The following is a 19,749-nucleotide window of genomic DNA, read 5'->3' as shown; positions in this document are numbered from 1 at the left end:
AACGGAACGGAACGACCATGAGCACGAACGGTAACGGGAGCGGGGTGCAGGCGGGGCGGGGCAGGGCAAGGCGGGGAGGTCACTGACGCGCCCCGCTCCCTACAGACTTGATCGAGACCTTCAGGGCGCAGCTGAGGGACGACCCCGATGTCGCCTCTGCCGTGGCCGCCATCCGCGCCCTGCTGGGCTTCCTCAAGCAGGACCGAGGTGGGTCCGGCTCCCCCCACCCCAGCTCCAGGGTACCGGCCCTGCCCCGAGTCTCCCCGCAGCGAGGCCCGTGTCGGTGGGGTTCTCACCGGGCATCGCTGCTTGTCCGCAGGGGAGACCATCCAGGGCCTGCGGAGCAGCCTCCTGGCTGCCATCGACACCCTGTCCCGGGTGGACTCCTCGGTGGCCGTGTCCTCCGGTGGGGAGCTCTTCCTCCGCTTCATCAGCCTCACCTCCCTGGAGTATTCGGTAAGGGTGGCTGCCGCCTGTCCCGCCGTGCTGCCTGCATGGGGGACCACAGCCCCGCAGCAGCTAGCGTTGTATTTTCCAGGACTACTCCAAGTGCAAGGAAATCATGATCGAGCGCGGGGAGATCTTCCTGACGAAAGTGTCTGCCTCTCGGAATAAAATCGCCAAGCTGTGTCATCCTTTCATCAGAGATGGTGCTGTGAGTAGGCAGAGCCAGGGTCACTCTTGTTTTGGTGTTCTTGCAGCAATGGAAAACAAAAGGGGAGGAGAGTGAAGGTTATTGTTAACAGCAGCATTGGCTAGTGGTGGCTTCTGCAGGTACATAGCTGTGATATCCATACCTGGCAGTGTTCGAGGCCAGGTTGGACAGGGCTTGGAGCAACCTGGTTTAGTGAAAGATGTCCCTGTGACAGGTGGTTGGAAATGGATGAGCTTTAAGGTCCCTTTCAACCTAAACCCTGCTGTGATTCTATGATCTTTCCCCTGCCCCTTCACTTTCCATGCAATCCAGATCTATCTTGTTCTACCTCTAAGAGATGCTGAGGAGTCACAGCTTCACGTTTCAATTTAAAATACTCAATCATCACTCCATCAGGGCTGGCCACATACAGTGCAGCTCATAGGGTAGTTTTCTATGCTATGATTTGTAGAATACATGTGACAGGCATTATTATTTAACATTGATGGTCACCTGTGTGAAGTAAAAGCCATGCCACCATTAGCACAAGGGCTTCTTAAAGCTCAACAGAAAGTGGTGTCTTTTTGTTTTCTGACAGCGAATATTGACACATGCCTACTCTAGAGTGGTCCTCAGAGTGTTAGAAGCAGCTGTTGAGGCAAAGAAGCGATTCAGCGTTTATGTCACCGAGTCACAGCCAGATCAAGCAGGGTGAGTACTCATTCTTTTGGGTTTTATCTTGGTTAACAGCTACCATCAAGTCTGCTAGACCTTAAGCTGCTAGGCCTGTCTGCAGCATTTTGAATGGTAACCATCACCAGTAACACATTATTCTGGACAAGTGAAAACAACCCCAATATTGGCAAATGATTCCCATACTAAATGTTCCAATTACAACATTATCTGGGTTTTCCTCAGAGCTTTACAAACTTTCAGTCAGTACCAGGCAACCTCCTTGGGAGATGGGAGACAACTGATTTCTAGTGGGCTGCTTCAAAAGTAGGCTAAAATAATCATAGCAAAGTAAAACGTTCAGCTAGCAATGTCATCTGAAGATCCTAAATAAAGTATATTAGTGATAGCAGGAAAGCAGGCCTTCCCTCTTCAAAGCACACATGGTTGTGTGAGTGAAGTAGTAAATCCTGCATGCTGCGTAATGCATGTTGCTAACAAAGATGTTCAGTCAAAGTACATAGACTCTCCAGCTTCACTGTAAAAGCTCCTAGCACTGCAGCCCATGCTTTATGTCTCGTTTCTTAAATACCCTGTTGATGGACAAGCTGAGGCAGCTCAGGTACTCTGTCATCTTAATAGCTCCCTGACTCATCTTTCTGGAGCTGTAATTCCTGACTGGTAAAACAAACTTTCTTTACTTTGAGTGGGTTTGTTCTAATCTCTTTGTTTCAATTTCTACACAATAACTGATTTTCTATTAGAAGATACATCATAAACCAAAACTACCAGCAAGAGAACATAGGCAGTCAAGGGTTTCAGGCCTTCAGACAATATTTTTCTAGCATTGTCTTTAAAGAAAAGGCTTCTAAGCTTCAAACATTGTTTTTTTCATAGGCAAAAAATGGCAAAAGCCCTGAGAAAGCTGAACATTCCCGTGACTGTGATTCTGGATGCTGCAGTTGGGTAAAGTCTGATCATTAAATCTTACTATTTTTCAGCATAATTTTGAGAGTGTTAGATGTAAGTTTCCTAGAAGCTTGTCCAAATCACAGAAGTGATGACTTGGTTTGTCACAGTCATCAAACAAGTTGAACAAGTTACACCTTTAGGTGCACCATTAGGAGAACATGTCTGCTACAAAGCAAGTATTTGATGTTTGCATGTCAGAGTGACAAAAGGAGTCAGACCTGAGTGTAGACCTTGTGGACACTTGTAGAAAAAGAACTGAGCTGCTACTTTTTCCCTCATTTGCACACATTATCATTTGAGGGTTTCTTAAGCTATTTGATAAATGACCACTGCTCAGTATAAGTCCAAAACATAAGAAAGAACTATAATAAATCGGAAGCTCAATTCAATGAGGCACTTGTCATATTACCCAGTAAGTATTGGATTTCTTCCCTCCCTTTGAACAGCTACATTATGGAGAAAGTGGACCTGGTGTTAGTTGGTGCTGAAGGAGTAGTTGAAAGTGGTGGCATTATCAACAAGGTAGGAGGTTGTGGGATTATTACATTGTTCTGTAAACTCCAGACTTTTAAAGTTTGATTTCTTTGAAGAATTCAGGGCTTTCTGAAAAAACTCTTCTGTTTGGACATTATCCAGTAACCATCTATTTATGGTTGGAAACTGGCCAGTATTATGTCACACTAGCACTGAGCCTGCAGTGTCATTTTCCCTCTGTCTCCACAGATTGGCACTAATCAAATTGCTGTGTGTGCCAAAGCACAGAATAAGCCGTTTTATGTGGTAGCTGAAAGTTTCAAGTTTGTGAGGCTTTTCCCTCTGAATCAGCAGGATGTCCCAGATAAGTTTAAGGTAAGAGAAATCCAAATTACTTCTTAGCCAAGGGGCTAAAAACAGGTAACACACTTCAGCACTACCAGTTGTTCTTTATACGTAAGATACAACAGCTGAGACCAAGGTGGCACCAGCCCGTGCCTCATTTTAAAGCAACTGACTTCCTTCAGTTTTACCACAAACATCTGCTTGGGACTACAGCACCACTCTTGCCCCAGAGAGGTTTTAATTTCCAACTGTCTCCATTTCCTTCTAGTACAAAGCAGACACTCTGAAAACAAATCAGAACCTAACAGAGGAGCATCCGTGGATTGACTACACATCACCATCACTCATTACATTACTGTTTACAGACCTCGGTGTGTTAACTCCCTCAGCTGTCAGTGATGAACTTATTAAACTCTATCTGTAACAAAGAGGACTCTATGTACAGGATGCATCATCTTCAATGACTGTCACAGTTGTAAGAACTCGGAGGATGATACAAGTTAAATGGACACAGTTACGGAGAGGACATCATAAGGATTAATGTAATTATTGGCCTTCTTGAGTTTTTAAAGCAACATGTTATATATAGGTGGACCACTGTTGAAAAAGAAAGTTACTACAGCTTCTAAAGATCTAAAATAAATTATTTGAAAGATGGGTGGAGTATTTTGATACTGTAAAATAAAACACCTTAAGGTGGATTCAGCCTCACTGTGAGGTGTGCTGCTACTTACTGCTCTGGGGTACATACCTGAAAAAAGCAAAGTGAAAACAGGCACGAGGCTGCTAATGGCAACCTGCAGCTTTGGCCACACCATGCGAGAGCAGTTCTCTTAGCTGTGTTCTTAACTACAGGCTTCTCTCTTTGTCCTTGTGGGCTCCAGGTCTCTTACGAAGAAATTAGATCAATTCCGTTCTCTGCATCACTGTTTTGTTATAAAGATCCAGTTTTATTGAAATAGGCAGTATTTTAATGTAAAAGCATGGTTAGAGAAACTGTCAACCTTCAGACTCTAAGTCAACAACAGTTCCTGCTTTGAGCCTACTCTGGCTGCTTGTTAGTCTCTTCTCAAATTCTTCTTCACTGATTTTTCCCTTTTTTAATCTTTTCAAGAGTCTTGTGTCATTCAGCAACTCCTCCATATCCTCATCTTCAATATCAGAGCCCTGTTGGCAGGTGAAAACCAACAAATTAAGCAACACTAAACACACACCAAGAGGTTTTCATTCCATACAGCTGAACACAATAAAGTTTACAACTCTGATACGCCAGAACTATCCAAGTAGGAAACAATATTTGATTTATACCTAGGAAACCACCGTTAGGTTTCTCAGTTTTTCTTGTTGAGAATTGAAAAACGCAAATTAAACCCCCAAAGCAAGTACTGTCCACCATTGTGCCATACTGCTGGACCTTACAGAAAGAAAAAGCTATGCTACCTCTGCAGGCAGCATTACTGATCAGCATCAGAGTGCTGAGAAGTTGTTTTAGTGTTTGCCTTTAAGAAGCTTCTCTTTTATAAGGTTTGCCTGTCAGGGTCCTAAAATGTTACTTTACATTCTTCAGCTACATCAAACTAAGATCCCCGGCTGCTCTGCCATGGGAAGTATGTCCCTATGCTGCAGTGATCACAGGCAGTTCAATAGAACGGACACAATTTACCTCTTCATGCTTCCTTTTAGCTGTTACTTTCTTTTTCTTCTCCCTCTTGGCTTTCTGCTTTGACCAGGCTTTGTTCTTGATGAATTTCTTTTTCCCTCCATTTTCCTCTCTGTCTTTTCTTTGTTGTTCTAATTGCTTTTGTCTCTGTTTTTCTCTATTTTTATCCTTAAATGAAATGGAGTCTGTATTAACAGTGACTGGAGTAAAGTCTGGAAAACATTTTCCTCTTAGTTCAGGCATCTTTGGCATTTTTAACAATGCAAAACCTTTGGCAAGACTTGCAAAATCCAGATCTGTGAAAGTAAGGATTTATAAAGTCAGTTTCCCACTGGGTAAAGACAGCTTAACTTAGCAAGTCACAATTAGAAAACTGCAAACATTATCTTACTGTATTGTTTGCATTCTAGACTTGATAGTAGTAACAATACTAAATCACTTTTATTTATGCTTATGTCATAAATTATGTCTCTTTAAAACAAGAGAAACAAGTTGCTTGGGAAAACGGGAGTTTCGTCAGAATCTGATGCTGCAGGAAGTAAATCTGACACCAGGAATCAGGAGATGAGGCTTGTGGACAGTAACACTGTGTTCTTTCCCACACCAAATACTGTTCTGAAAAGAGCAGGAGCAGATGTCAGCCCCTGCTGGGAATTACCTTTTATTCGGAAGATGAGATTACATTCGTGTTTGGCATAAGCCTGAACGTACGACACAAACGCTTTCATCCCCTTCTCAAACACTGCCCTGTCAGCAAGAGCCATTGACTTCAGTTTGGGGAGAAGATCTAACACGTTTGTCTGTGGCTTCATTTCCTGCATGGGACACTGAAAACCAGACAAGAAACACAAAACCAAAGGAGTTCAGTGGAATGATTTAAAACGCGCTGTGAAGCTTTGAACACACACTTCTTCCCCTGCTCATCTTCAGCCAGCTCTGAGCCCCCTTCTGTGTGATCACTTTGACATGAGTTCAGCATTCAGCCCCACACACCCTTGTCTTACCCCAGCAGGGCAGTTCACACACCACAGCTGGAGACAGGCCACAAGCTCATCTCACCCTTATCAAGCTCTGTTCTCACTAGCAGGCTCCAGAGAAGGTTTACAGTTAATCACACAAACACGTGAAATTATCAGAGTTAAAGAGTGTTAAAGGGTTTTAAGCCATTCTCATGTGTAAATAATGATAATCAAGCATAGAGCGTATGCTAAAATATATCAGAAAAGCCGCTCTTGTCTTTCTTAATTGTGCGTTACCTATGCATATCCCCCTAAGTTCTACAGTTTTGACCCTAACCTCCTATCAGTGAGTCTGTTCCCTTGCTCTTTCCTGCCTTAGAATAAGTCTACTAACCTTTTGGTTGATTGAGAGAAAGTTAACATAAGACTCTTCCATGGGAAGCAAAAACACAAGTGCGCTGCCGACGTTGCCGATCCGTGCTGTTCTACCACACCGATGCACGAAGGCACTGAAACAACAGAGAGAGGACTTTACAGGAGGGCCTCAGCCTGGTTTTGAAGTGATAGACAGCAGAGGGGCAAATCTTGTGGAATTAAAATACAGAGTGCTGTATGCTTTACTCTTAAACCAAGAGGAATAAGTAAAAAATGGTAAGAGAGACATGTAGCAGTCCCATTGGACTGTTAGGGCTAAAGCAAGGGGGATCTGCATTAGTGTGAAGCTTTAAGCATGTTGTGGGGAGAATTACAGCAATGGAAGTTAAAATACATAGAAAAGAGCCTTTTGTTGCATGTACCCGATTTATATCCAAACAAGACAGTAACGTGACCGCAAGCTGAGTGAAGGTTCGTAAGACCCGAAGCTGTACCTTGCACTGCTAGGTGGGTCGTACTGTAAAACCCAGTGTACTTCTGGGATGTCTATGCCACGGGCCATCACGTCAGTGCAAACTAAAATGCCACTAGGAAGAAGAAAGAGCACGGTTTCATTAATCTGTCATTTGAGAAGAGCCAGCCCACCTCCAGCTGTGTGTTCTGCATCTACACTGGAGAACGGGCAACAAGACGTGGGTTTTGAAAAGAGACAAAATACCCAAGGTATCTGCAGCTTTCACCAACCAAAATTGTACACAACGTTGTGAAAAGGAATGGGATTTACATCACCAGGAAAAATCAATGCCCTGTTACAAGTCCTCTTATTAAATCACCATTGTGTCCACCACAGCTGAAAGTCATTTCAATAGAAGACTTCAGAGACTGACAGTTTCCACATGTTACTTGAAGCAGTTCTGCTGCTGCTGGGAATTACGTTTCTTACTCATTTTCTTACCCCGGGAGCTTCCGGAATGCAGTAAAAATCTTGTTCCGTTTGTGTTTCATCTTCCCATGAATGCTCATTATTTTCACTTGTTTAATTAAGGATTCCAAAGCCTTCCCATAGTATTCCACACAGGCACACGTGCTGTGTTGATACAGACAGACATGAAGGTAAGAGATTATGCTGCATTTTAAAGCCTCAGAGACCTTCCTAGAATATATACTATGGCTTATTTTTATTTATAATATATGTGCATTGCTTTTATAATTAACATATAATAATCTCTAATGCTTTCCTTTAAAAATGCATATCAAATTCATGTTTTGCTTAATAAAATTCAACCAAATCCTGACATGAAGCAATGATCAATCTATTTTTAGGCACCATATTGTACAAGACAGCCATTACAATTAGCCGCTTCTAAAACAGTTGCGTCCTTGCAAACACAAGGCACAGCTCTGGAATTTAAGTACTAAAACAGCGAAGGGTTCTCACAGTGAAACCCAGAATTACCTGAAAAAGACCAGATGTTTTTCCTGTTTGTGCTGCCGCAGAAAATGCACCAACTGATTAAATTTTTCATCTGCTTTGCAGATCTGCACAGTTCAAAAGAAAAAAGAGGTAAATAAATGGACTCAATACAAAGCAATCTGCCCGTTTCCTCCATTCACTGTGCACTAACAAATGACCACAGGTGTAATTTCTTAACACGGATGGATCACCTCTCCCATAGTTCCTCCTGCAGAATATTACTCTTACATATCTTGTTTTAAATACAAATATTTGGCTCCCAGTCTTCCCATCCCCAGCCACAACACCCCTTCCGCAGCAGTATCTCAAATATCCCTCAGCAACTGCCAAAATCTCTCCCCATTCCTTAGCAGCAGGTCAAGGAACTACAGCGCCGCAGCTAGTTTGGAGTTACAACAGCCAAACAAAACTCACAGAGCAGAAAACCACACAGTTGCTAATTTAGATCCTTCTCCTTAGCTTGGTGATTGATCTTTGGAGAACCTATAAAGGCTTTGTATCTTGGAGACTTCAAATTCCTCTACTAATGTGATCCTATCTGGGCAAGACTTATGGACAGAGCCAGGAGAAAAGGAGAGGGACCAAGAAACCATCACGAAGCAGAGATTCGCACCATGTAGTAGTTCTGCAGGCGTGTTGGAGTTTTCTGTGTGTTGCTTGCTGCCACTCCCTTCTCCTTCACCGAGATGCGGACAGGGTTCCGGAGACCTGCCCTCACCAGGTTCTCCACCTCTTGAGTCTGAGTTGCTGAGAACAGACCTGTCCGTCTCTGCTTGGGCAAAAAGTCCAGAATGGCATTTAAACTGCAAGTAAGCACATGTAGAAATAACTGTCCCACGATTTCCCTCAAAAAAGAAGTTTAATCACTGGAAGTAAGAGTTTACAAAGTAAAATTTCATTATCAAGTGCCAATCTTCTATTGAGCTAACTAACTTTGAAAGAAGGATAAAAGGGACATCAAAGCTTATTTGTTAAAGCGTTTTAAGGCATTCTGATGTGTAAATAATACTCAAGCTAACATACATCAGAAAAGAAGAACTTTTAAACTCTGTATTCATGAAAGATCTGCTCCTTCTGATTCTCTTCCCCCCCAGCAACAGCTTTATCTAGTCTATGGAGCAAAGAGAGATAAAAGAACAAAACTTAACAAATCTAACTTTAGAGGTCATCACAGGCCACGCTCACGTCAATTGTATATGAACTCATCTAAAACTTCAAAAGTGTTACTGGAATGTATGCTTTCAATACCTTGCTTCAAAGCCCATATCCAGAAGTCTGTCTGCTTCATCTAATACCAACACATCAAGAGACTTGACACAACTTGCTAGATCCAGCCCATCAGCTTTTCTTCTGAACAGATCCTCCAGGCGGCCCGGGGTAGCTACAATGATGTTCCCACTGTTGGTGAACAAGACACGCAGCAGTTTTGTAACTGTGCAAGGTGAGGACTTCGGGGAGCTGCCAACAGCATTATCACAGCACAAACCTGTGCAAAACTTGACTGCATTCTTCAATAAAACAATTCCATTTGTCACTTCTAACTGTATTCAGATGTCAGTGCCTTTCAGGCAGTAAGCTGAGAGGAAACAATGCTCAAGTGAAAGCCGACCATTTGTAGTAATAGAAGTTTAGAATATAATCAGTAACTATGGAAAGGAACTGTCAGCTGGGAGAAATCTTTGATTCCTCTGTGCAAAAAGCTTCATCATAGAAAATACAATTGCTTCAAAACATCCTCAGTATCAGCACCAGCTTCAGAAACATTCATCAGCAGAGACTCCCACCTCACTGGAGCCTACTGCTAGTACAACACCGACAGGAAGGAAAGAACTGAAATATTTAGTGAAGACAGTTTTGAGCTCACCACACTGCATGCTGTCCTTCACCCAAACAGCACGTAAATGGCCCTCATTTCACATACGATCCTTTCCTATTGTCTCAGGATGGCACATCTCCCTCAAGGGAAAGAATCCATCATTTCCTCAGCATAGTTAAGCAGTACCTTCAAATTTCAGCACCAGCAGGACCAAAACCCTAACTGAAAACCCTACAGACAAGGAGGAAGCCACATCTCCAAGGCAATGACAAAAATGACTGACAGGCAACTCACCCGTGTTCTTTAAACTTCTCAACATCTTCCATGGGATTCCTACCACCAATTAAAAGGATCTGACTAAAACAAGAAAACAGAAAGACTCTGGTCATTTTTTACTGGTTTATGAATGACAGAAGCCCAAAGGAAAAGGAACAGTGGTCGTGACAAGCCTCCAGTTCACTAACCTGAACCTGGGGAAGTGCTTTGTGAAATGCGACAGCACCTCATCAATCTGAATAGCCAATTCCCGTGTTGGTGTGATAATTATAGCCCCAACCTGCACATAAAACCAACAGGAATGCATAAAAAATAACAGCCTAGAAGAAAGTTTTGGACAAAATTCTCCCTTTCAAGCAAATATGAGCCACAATTATGATCCCAGTTTTAGACAAAATATTTTCATATAAGTACAATAAACTATTCAGAATAACGCAAAATATACATGAAAAAGGCATTACAGCAATGTCCAAAATGCCTCTGCACCACGAGCAGAATCCAATAATGATACTTAACAGCCAACAACAGTGCAAGTTCTCTATACACTATAATGGACACTCAAAAGCATTCAAAGACTTGCTTTCAGTACCTCGTTGTACTCGGTACTTTAAGCCATTTTTCTAACAGCTCAGAAAAGTGTTTTGATAACCATTTTGATGTTCTGATAATGTCGAGTAAGTAGCTAAGTGCCAAGAAAGCAGCCCAATATTTATACTCAAGTTTTAAGCAGTTTGTTGTTACTGTTACACCCAGGCACTGAACACACCATCGCTTTACGTGTGTGCCATCTTCCATAGTGATACCCTCCCTGAAGACCTCCAGTCTTACTGGCACACCATTAAATCACACCCAGGACTGAGCAATTTCATCTTACCTGCATTTTCTTTAGTTTTTCTTCCCGTCTGAGGAGAATTTCCAGTATGGGGATTACAAACGCCAACGTTTTGCCGCTGCCCGTGACCTGTGAGTGGGAAAGCAGCGTCAGCCTTCCCTCAGCCCAATGCAAGCTACAACAAACAGCGAATCGACCAGCAAAAATCACCCACCGCTTCTGCAGCGACATCCTTATTGCTCATGAAGAGTGGAATGGTCGCAGACTGAAACAAAGAGAACGCAGAAGCACCACATGAGCAGGTGAACGGCGGCAGTAGGTCTCGCAAGGCCGAATCCCCACAGGGCACCCCAGAGCGCTATGGATCACCTCAGCGGAGCCACTGGCGGGAAGGCCTGAGCGCTCCGACCTGCGGCCGAACCCCCCTCCCTCAGGCCCTGCCGCCCAGTTCCCCCTTCCCCAGCGGGGAGCGGCCGCTCACCTGCACCGGGGTCATGCGGGCGAAGCCGAGCTCCCGCAGCGCCCGCAGCACGCCCGGGCTCAGCGCCACCGGCAGCGTCTCCCAGCTCCCCTCAGTCACCGCCTCCATCTTTGCCGGGCGCCGGCGCCGTGCCCGCCGCACGGCAGCTCCCTCTCAGCGCCGGGGTCCGGCTCTGGCGGGGCCTCCCGGAAACACGATCCGCAGCACATTGGTTCCGCTGCCAGCCGCTGTAAGCAGCCAGGACCGGGAAGTTTTACCTCAGCGAGAGCCCCGTCCGAGCCAGAGGGAAGGGATTCTCTCCCTCTACTGCGCTCTGGGGAGATCCCGGTTGGACGTGGAGCTGTTGGAGCGAGGCCAGAGGAGGCCATGGAGATGCTGCGAGGGCTGGAGCAGCTCTGCTCTGGAGCCAGGCTGAGAGAGCTGGGCTGGGTCAGCCTGGAGAAGAGAAGGCTCCTGAAGGGGAGACCTTAGAGCAGCTCCAGCGCCTAAAGGGGCTGCAGGAAAGATGGAGAGGGGCTTGGGACAAGGGCCTGTAGGGACAGGCCAAGGGGAATGGCTTGAACCTGATAAAAGGGGGATTTAGATTAGATATAAGGATTACAGGGAATTCTTCCCTGTGAGGGTGCCGAGGCGCTGGCACAGGGTGCCCAGAGAAGCTGTGGCTGCCCCATCCCTGGCAGTGCTCAAGGCCAGGTTGGACACAGGGGCTTGGAGCAAGCTGCTCTAGCGGAAGGTGCCCATAGCAGTGTTTGGAACTGGATGAGCTTTAAGGCCCCTTCATCCCAAACCAATCTGGGATGCTATGAATTACTGCTGCCGGAGATCAGAAGGGCTGTGACAACAGCTTGAAGTCCAGCAGCAAAGCAGTCAATTCAGAATCAGCTGCCATTTCTTCTACCTGCCCACAACGCGGGCTGGAGTTTGGATGAATTCCTGATAACCTTAACAAAAGCTTTGTGTTAAAAGGTACTTCTTCACACAAACTAAAAATAAACAACAACAAAAAAAAGTTATTTTTTTAAAGAATTTGTTTATTCTCGAACCTGGGTCAGATTTCCCTTCACGAGCCATTTTTAAATGTACACCTTTGAATTCAATTTGACGCGTTCTACACAAAAAATATTGGCACACAACAGTCGCGCTAAGGTGTCAGGGCCACCTTATCTGAGGAACTGCTGCAAGTGTTTGCCCGAGGTTGGAAAAGCTTTACCTGGAACATGAAAACCTGTAACAAATCTTAAATTAATCGTACAAAACTGCTGTGTGTTACTTGTAGAGGCTCCCCCCTGGAAAAGACCCCAGCCCGCCCCCCCCAAAATGATTACAACTAATATACATCAGTCACAACGTAATCCTGGCTCAGCACCCACGTCAGACGCTGCTTTATGTTTTAAACCAATCATCAGATAACGAGGAAAGGAACTTTGTACAAAACCAAATCTACACGTGCCTGGAAAAGAAAACACGCCGGTAGTTATAGCATCAGGGTGAGAGAAGGGCAGAGGCTGCCTTAACTTAAAGACAAGGGCTGCATAGCATCGCAATAGACTCCCAGAATCATTAACCCTTTTGCACCAGGAATCCAGGTTTCCTGAACAAGAACGCATTCCACATCGGCACCAACCATCTAAGCTTTGGGCCTGCAAAAACCAAAGGGTTAACCATGGTCTGCCAAGACACTGCACGCAATTGGCTTTGACATAAAACCTGTGAAAGAGTAAAACAAAACCGTCTGATGGACATGCGATCATGAGAGGATAAAATATCTTTTCATATTGACTAGTTAATTTAGAACTTTGGGAATAACCTGATGTAATGATTACATCAAGTGTGGTTACTGAAGACACTTTTAAATAGCAACTAGGCATGAACACTAGATTGAAGTGGTCATCCATCCTCTATTCATTACCAGAATAAAGTTCCAATCACTCTTCTTGGCAGTTTACATAAGCAAAAAAGGGATTATTCCCATTTTTAACACCTACTGCAGGGTTAGAGATGTCAAAGTTGCAAAACAGTCATGTTAGGGCCTTGTACCGTTTCCTTAGATAGAACTGCAAGTACTCATGAAAACAGGGCAAAGAGTTAGAAAAGACATCAATGGTGCTTGTTACTACAGTGGATTACAGCATTTGCAGCTTGCTTGGACCTTGCTTAGCACACAGAGTAGGCAGATTTGAAGTGAAAAAAGTTATGCCAATTAAGTGACAAGATTTCAGCACAGCTTATGCTACAGAAGATATATAAAACCAATCCTTTTTTAACTAGGAAGGAACAAAAGCAAGTAAGTTTTACAGTTCAGTAAAGAGGGTTCAGAAAGTAAATGACTCTTTTTGTGACCAGGATGTTTGGTAGACAGTGAACTGAAATCCGGGACCAGAAAAGTACTCTTAAACAACCCTTCGGACTTCAAAAAACCTCTTCAGATAGTAGATTTGTCCCAGTGTCATGGCAACTAGTACAAGAGCTTCAAAGAATGACCAAAGAACCACTCTGCTGTTTGTGTTGTCATTAACTGTGGGGAGAAAAGAAATAAAACAAGTAGTAAGTAACAAAGCATTTAAAGTACATTTAAAACACATTTTGTCATCAGAACACTGCACATAAACCACAGGTATTTGTATCCCATCACTGCAAGTGGCCTAGAAAGACTCTGCAGACTTAGAGATGAGACTGAGAGCTGAGGGTGTTTTTCCAAAGAGCTTACTATGCAAGCAAATGTTCTAACCAACCTCAGCTTTGGACACAGACAGCAGCACCTCTATTCTGCCACCTTCAAAGAGGTCAGACAGAAGCTTGTAACTTCCAAACAGCTATCTGTAGGTTCAAAAAGTTGAGGGGCCAATGCTTTAGGATAATGTTGTGTGTTCACATTACAAATATTTGCCCTTTATTCTCCCTGGGCTTCCCCTAATGCGCCACTTGGAGTCCCACTTCACAGCTGTATTTTAGAATGTGGGAGTAGTGACTGGAGTTCACCACACCTTACTTGGAAAGAACAATAGCTCTGCTCTATCTCAATGAAGTATTTAACACAGATACTGGCTCAGTTATTGAGCCACATCTACTTCAAGGATGAAGCAGTATAGTTCAACCAAAGTCTATCCCTGGGAACCAGCACTGCCCACATCTGCATGAGCATGCCATTCAAAGAGCTGGAGAATCTGCACCAATTAGGCAAAGATATTGTGCACAACAATCTTCATTACATGAGGGGTGAGCCAACTTACAGACAACTGCAACACCAGCTACATTCAGGATTGTAGGGGCAGGGCCTTCAGAACCTGGTCTAAGTGCTTTTCCTGAAATAGCTTTCATGGACTTGCTTTAAGCCACATTCTATAAATACACTTGAGAGTGGAGAAAGCATTGAAACCAAAGACACGTACTTGCTCTATGTATTCTTTCACGAACTTCCATGTACTCCTGTTCATGCTTTACAGCCGTCATGGCCACTGCTAACTCATTAATCATCTCTTCTAGCTTGTTCTGATGAGCTGCAGAGTAATTTCAGAAGCATCAGAAAAGGTGTTACTGGCATAGAAAAACAGTTTGTTAGGATTTATGAACAGGTAATACTTCATTTCCTGTGGCAGAAAAATGAAGTCTGTACAGCTGAAACTTTCTACCCTTACAGCAAAGGAACAGTTTAGTTTTCACAGCATCACTTCTCCTAACATGTCCCTGTGGTATTTAGTAAGTGGGGAAGCATCTTCCTCCATATCTGACCAGAAAACACAAGACACAATTTAGAATCAGTACAGACCACTGATTTACAGTATAGAAATACTCTTCCAAAAAAATGGAACATAAGAGCACATAAAATCAATACCATACACTAGTATCTATTTTGCCAATATTGTCCAACATATTCCAAGCAAATTATCTGAACATCACAGCTTTTCCTAGTTGTTAAGCTTGCAAAAAAAATGGAATGACAGAGTTTAGCTTAGATCATGATGCTGGCAAAACGAGATCACTTTCTGAAGCAACATATCACATCTTGTGATCTTCCAGTCTAGCTGAAGCACAGCATTCAGCAGAAACGATGCCAAAGGGGCCTGGCAGAGGGCAGGACTGGCTTCAGGTTCTGGTGTGTTGTGAAAGCAGAAGAGGAGGAAAACATCAAACCGATAACAGAAAACTAGCTTAAGACAGCTCAGCAAATGGAAGGATCAGAGAGCTAAGATTTAGTGATTTGCCTGTCAATCACAGGATCTTTTAAGTACATTCATGCTCACAGAACTGTCCCCTTTTACGTTATTCAAGTCACTTCCAAAGTTTTCTAGCACCAGGTTCAAGACGTCATCCCACAAACATGCCCTGGGCCATCAGCTCCTAAAAAGAAGTCACAAACCCCAACACATTTCCCACTGAAGGGACACACCTGACTTTGAAGCTGCCTTATTATATCTTTATTTATAAATTGTTTCAGATCACAATCTGAAAATAAAGCTCTTCAAAATACACACCCCATGGGGAACAGTCAAAAAGAGGAGCAGAAAATAGCACTCATACAAGTTACAGTTAAACCCTAAATAGTTGTGTAAACCACATTCACTTTGCTAATATCATCAATCCCTTATTTCCCTGGTCATTGCAGTAAGTGCAGTTTATTAGTAAGAGAAGAAATTACACTCACAAGGACTTCTTAAACCCACTCCAAAAAATACACTCCAGAAGTGCCTTAAAAATGAAAGCTGCATTCCTGTTCTTTGCAGCAGCCCAATCCAGACTCAATAACAGCTATAGCTGAGTCTTTAAAAGAATAAATCAGAAGTTAGGGATTTGTTACTTTTTAAGTGATATCAAGCACTCAATGCAGTTATTTACTTGCCAAAATAAAAAACAAGACTTTACTGCCTTCCTAGCCAGTGATTGCTAAATAAACCCTTCTAACTTGTTACCCACATTCATTTATTTCTTGTACAGCAAATGGCAAGTTTCAAGTGTTTCCCCTTGTAACATTACTGATAATTCATAACCTAAAAGAAGCTTATTGCTTCCAGAAGTCCTTGATTACTCAACATCCACTTTTGCAATACAAAGCAAACAGTCTAAAATATCCAATGTTCTTGGATGTTCAGTGTTTAATTTCACCCAAAACTCCCACCTCCTTAAGACAAACTGTCAGAGACAGTTCAAGGACCTGATCCCAAGTGTTGCTAAGTATATAAACCTCTTGATGGAAGCTTGCAGGTGCTCAGCATTGCTCAGAATCAGACCTTCTATGTAGTTTATTAAAGACATTCTCATGCTACAAACCAATGTTACAGAGAAAAGCAAACGTTAGCTGTTAGTGAATAAACATATGCCAAAGACAAGATGCTAATGAGCTTTCAAAAAGCAGTACACATACCATCCCAGGTATCTCCACCACCTAGAGGAAAGTGTAAGAGATGAACACAAGTGCAGGACAAAAGGCTGCAGATAAAACACTCATTTACACAGCTAAGAGAAAAAACTTATATTGGCATATTTATCAAAGAGCTCAACTAAGGCATGTAGGAGCCTATGTACTGCTGAGCAAACTAGAAACAGAATGAAACTAATGAAAAGACTAAAGGAGGAAGGCATTAGTTTCTGCAGATGGCCAAGTGATTCTCTGGTGACTTTTTGCATTAAACTATACAATGAGGTTTTTAAACACCCAAATTTTAGCTGTGCAACAGAACAGCTAACTAGAGAACCTGAAGAAACAGCAATTCTGAGATTCCTACTCAAGTCCAGAAGCCATGCATGTAGGGAATAGCTCCCAAGCCAGAGCTAATTCCTTTCCAGAAGTCTTCCTCACCTTCTGTCTCCATGTCCTGCCCCTTTGGAGCTTCTCCAATATCAATAGTGAACATCACTATCTTGGGAGTCATGGTGGACATTCTGTTGCTAAAGCAAAACTTGTAAGTTCCATCCATGTGGGCAGCAAACGTGTATTTTCCACTGGACTCTCGATCACCTTTATAAATTCCTTTATTATCAGGCCCTGTAATCTGGGGAAAACAAAGTGTCACATGTTTCATTTGAAATACAGCGGGTTGAAATACCGCCTTACAACACTGCATGCATGTGCCAAAGTCACCCAGTCAGAATGACCAACACCATGTGTAATCTGGTTTGGCACTCTTCATACTTTCCCTCCCACAGCTCAAAGGCAGTGATGCATTTTCCTGCACATAACTCTTTGTAATAAATCTCTTGGTAAAGAAAGTCACGCAAAAGCCTCTCTCCTTGTCCAAGATTACACAGGCGAGATAAGAAGCATTCAAGAACAAGTAAACCACAAGTTATGTACAGCCCTGGCTGTTTGCTAAAGGAACAACTGCAGAAGAATACTCATTGCTGATGTCTGAAGGAAAAGACGTTCTCCCACACAGTAGTGTTACTTTAGGCACATAGTTGTGCACTGTTGCAGTGACCATTCCAAACGGGCTATTGCACTGAGTATGAGTGCTCAGCATCACTGCGACTTTGAGCCTTCCATTTCATCAGGCCAAACTCTGCTGCCGAGCTTCCACCGGAGCCATTTGAATGGGATTTCAGTTTCCTCTTCCTGCCTGTTAGAGCCATGTGTCTTTTGAAGCCATTATACTCACTCCCAGCAACAACTCTCCCACTTTTAAGTTATCCCAAACAAACAACTCTGCTGCTCACTAAGACGAAAGGAATCCTTATTTACTATTCTCCTGATCTGATGCCTCACTGAGGAAAAGGACTTACCTACAGCTCTCAAGATGGCAATCACCCCGATTAAAGACAACGCCTTTCGGTTCAAGGGGAAACACGCTGCTCCCAGAACAAGCAACGCATTTTTATACACAGGAATCCTGTTCGTTCTTCCCGCCAAAGCGGTTAACATGACAAGTCTACACCGAGCCGGGCAACGCAGGAAACCTCCCGACAACATTCCTGGGGCCAGGAACGGCACAAGCGGCCTTAGGAAACGCAGCCCGTCTAGGCGGCTCCTCTTCTGCTCCGAGACCGCCCGAACCACCGCGGGGGGCCCGGTCAGCACGCACGGAGCCCCCACAACGAGCCGGGACCACACGGAACTCCCCGGACGGTATTGACCACCGCTGTCCACCCCACACCGGGCGCTGCCCCGGCCTCCCCACATCACAGGCGGCGGGGTACAAGCGCGGCCCAGCAGCGGCGCTGGGCCCTCACCTCCACGTCGATGTCCAGGAAGCCCCCCTCGGCCACCTCGAAGATGAGCCCCATCTTCGTGCCGGACGGCACCCGCTCCAGGAAGCACTCCTCGGCGTGCGCGTCGATGCTGACGAAGTAGGCGGCAGCCGGGGCCGCGATGGCGGCCAGCAGCGCCAGCACCGCCCGCACCGGCGACATGGCGGAGCCCAGCGGCAGCTGGCACCGAGCGGCGCGACGGCAGCGACAGGGGAGGGGGAGCTTCCGGCTCCCGACACGCCCCTTCCGGGGCACGGGGCCGCCGCTCATAGGCCGGCACAGCCCCGCTGCCACGTACGGGCTGCGCTACGGCGGCCGCTGAAGGACTAACCGGAGAGGGACCGCCTAACCCCTGAGGCACACACCGCGCGGCGCGGGGGGCGGAGCCCATGTGAGGGAGTAACCAATGGGCATGGAGCTGAGGCGGGGCCGTGGGGGCCTGAAGCCAATCAGAACCTGTCAGAAAGCGCGCCATTGGCTGGACGGTGTCTGTCAAGCGGGGGAGTGGCGGAGGGAGCGCGGGAGTCTCTTGACGCGGCTCAGGTGGCTGTCGCCGCTGTCGCCGCTGTCGCCGCTGTCGCCGCTGTCGCCGCTGTCGCCGCTGTCCTGTGCGGCCGAGACTGCTGGTGCTGCAGGCCGGGAAACCCAAACCTGCTCCAGCAGGGTAGGGATTAGGTAAAGAGCTGACGATCAAGGAGGTAACGGGGAAGCCCAGCTTGTGGGCGCGCAGCAAACACAGTCCGGGCGTAAGGCAGGCTCCTGCATCACGGTGTAAAAAGTCTTCTCTGCGTTGTCATGCTTAAATGCTACTTGTCAATTAGCACTTGCAGTCGGCAATACAGAAGGCCATGCTGGAGCTGAAGAGAGTCTGTTTTCATGACTAGCTGGTTTAATTATCTTTAGAGATTTAAAGACTAAAGCACAATCTGGCTTTCCGGTGCAGTATTTATGCGTTTGGGCTTGCCAAGTGAGTGCCAGTTGTTGTAGTCCTGGGTATAATGCTCAGACGTTGTGTTTGTGTGACAAATGGGATCCAATTACTTGATTAACATAAGTGAGTTTGCTCATCTCAAGCTGCCAGGTCCAAGCGGCAGAGCTGGATGTGCCAGTGCAGGCTCCAGGCATGGAAAGGAAAGATGCTGGTGAGAGAAAGGTGAACTTGAGCTACAGGTCATGTATGTGAGTGGCAAGAGCCCTCTCCTGCCAAGGTGCTGAAAACTTCCATGGTTTCCAGTGAGTTTGGATTGAGCCAAGCTAGAACCTGCTGCTTCCCACAGCATGAACTGCTGTGCTGGTTTTCCATCTGTCTCAGTAGGGATTTTACTCTTCCCATCAGCACATTCTCCGAATCATTACTTTTTCCCTCTATGTACATTTACACATAACAATGAGAACTCATTTATACTGAATTCTGGTGGCGTGAAGTCTTTCTCTCATCTCTAACTTGGACAAAATGATGATTTCACAGCATATCTGTCCCCTGAGGTACTGCAGAGTGTTCTCCAGATGTTCTGCTCATGCTGCTGCCCCTTCCCAAGCTCCCATAAGTGCTGTTTGCCAGGGAAGGATGACTGTTACAGGGATGGATGGGCTGTTATTC

The 19,749-nt window shown here is 44.9% G+C and overlaps 3 protein-coding genes across 5 annotated transcripts; 1 reads left to right on the top strand and 2 right to left on the bottom strand.

Moving 5' to 3' along the window:
- The first annotated feature begins 2 nt into the window (after positions 1-2).
- EIF2B1 (eukaryotic translation initiation factor 2B subunit alpha) lies at positions 3-3,754 on the top strand. The gene is made up of 9 exons (XM_061344650.1): positions 3-30; positions 106-207; positions 320-456; positions 539-655; positions 1,233-1,345; positions 2,204-2,272; positions 2,725-2,800; positions 3,002-3,127; positions 3,366-3,754. The coding sequence occupies exons 1-9, from the start codon at positions 18-20 to the stop codon at positions 3,519-3,521; spliced, it is 909 nt and encodes a 302-aa protein (XP_061200634.1). The 5' UTR covers positions 3-17; the 3' UTR covers positions 3,522-3,754.
- Positions 3,755-4,024: 270 nt separating this feature from the next.
- On the bottom strand, positions 4,025-11,131 carry DDX55 (DEAD-box helicase 55). Of its 2 annotated transcripts, XM_061344645.1 has the most exons (14): positions 10,971-11,131; positions 10,704-10,754; positions 10,532-10,618; positions 9,846-9,937; positions 9,676-9,738; positions 8,814-8,963; positions 8,179-8,368; positions 7,548-7,630; positions 7,047-7,178; positions 6,586-6,678; positions 6,111-6,225; positions 5,416-5,584; positions 4,761-5,053; positions 4,025-4,264 (listed from the first exon to the last, which is right to left on the bottom strand). In XM_061344645.1, exons 1-14 carry the CDS (start codon positions 11,076-11,078, stop codon positions 4,097-4,099), a joined length of 1,794 nt encoding a protein of 597 aa, XP_061200629.1. In that variant the 5' UTR covers positions 11,079-11,131; the 3' UTR covers positions 4,025-4,096. The 2 variants fall into 2 exon arrangements, with proteins under 2 accessions (XP_061200629.1, XP_061200630.1); XM_061344646.1 differs by lacking the exon at positions 10,704-10,754.
- Positions 11,132-11,979: 848 nt separating this feature from the next.
- TMED2 (transmembrane p24 trafficking protein 2) lies at positions 11,980-18,348 on the bottom strand. 2 transcript variants are annotated; one of them, XM_061344643.1, is made up of 5 exons: positions 18,132-18,348; positions 16,765-16,957; positions 16,330-16,350; positions 14,360-14,467; positions 11,980-13,485 (listed from the first exon to the last, which is right to left on the bottom strand). In XM_061344643.1, exons 1-5 carry the CDS (start codon positions 18,309-18,311, stop codon positions 13,361-13,363), a joined length of 627 nt encoding a protein of 208 aa, XP_061200627.1. In that variant the 5' UTR covers positions 18,312-18,348; the 3' UTR covers positions 11,980-13,360. The 2 variants fall into 2 exon arrangements, with proteins under 2 accessions (XP_061200627.1, XP_061200628.1); XM_061344644.1 differs by lacking the exon at positions 16,330-16,350.
- Positions 18,349-19,749: the final 1,401 nt, after the last annotated feature.

The sequence above is a fragment of the Neopsephotus bourkii genome, unplaced genomic scaffold, assembly GCF_033783945.1.
Source record: "Neopsephotus bourkii isolate Nb327-2 ecotype Australia unplaced genomic scaffold, CSIRO-AGI_Nbou_v1 NB_230, whole genome shotgun sequence".
Taxonomy (NCBI): domain Eukaryota; kingdom Metazoa; phylum Chordata; class Aves; order Psittaciformes; family Psittacidae; genus Neopsephotus; species Neopsephotus bourkii.
The sequence above is the reverse complement of the archived record's forward strand: the minus strand, read 5'-3'. Positions and strand labels throughout refer to the sequence as shown.

Coding starts and splice junctions, on each gene's coding strand:
- EIF2B1 (XM_061344650.1), top strand. Junction 656..1,232: donor CTTTCATCAGAGATGGTGCT/GTGAGTAGGCAG, acceptor GTTTTCTGACAG/CGAATATTGACACATGCCTA. Junction 2,801..3,001: donor GTGGTGGCATTATCAACAAG/GTAGGAGGTTGT, acceptor CTGTCTCCACAG/ATTGGCACTAATCAAATTGC.
- DDX55 (XM_061344645.1), bottom strand. CDS start 11,078: ATGGAGGCGGTGACTGAGGGGAGCTGGGAGACGCTGCCGGTGGCGCTG. Junction 10,619..10,703: donor AGGATGTCGCTGCAGAAGCG/GTGGGTGATTTT, acceptor TCCCACTCACAG/GTCACGGGCAGCGGCAAAAC. Junction 6,679..7,046: donor GCATTCCGGAAGCTCCCGGG/GTAAGAAAATGA, acceptor TCTTCTTCCTAG/TGGCATTTTAGTTTGCACTG.
- TMED2 (XM_061344643.1), bottom strand. CDS start 18,311: ATGTCGCCGGTGCGGGCGGTGCTGGCGCTGCTGGCCGCCATCGCGGCC. Junction 16,958..18,131: donor TCCTGGACATCGACGTGGAG/GTGAGGGCCCAG, acceptor TGTTTTCCCCAG/ATTACAGGGCCTGATAATAA. Junction 16,351..16,764: donor GCAGGACATGGAGACAGAAG/GTGAGGAAGACT, acceptor ACTTTCCTCTAG/GTGGTGGAGATACCTGGGAT.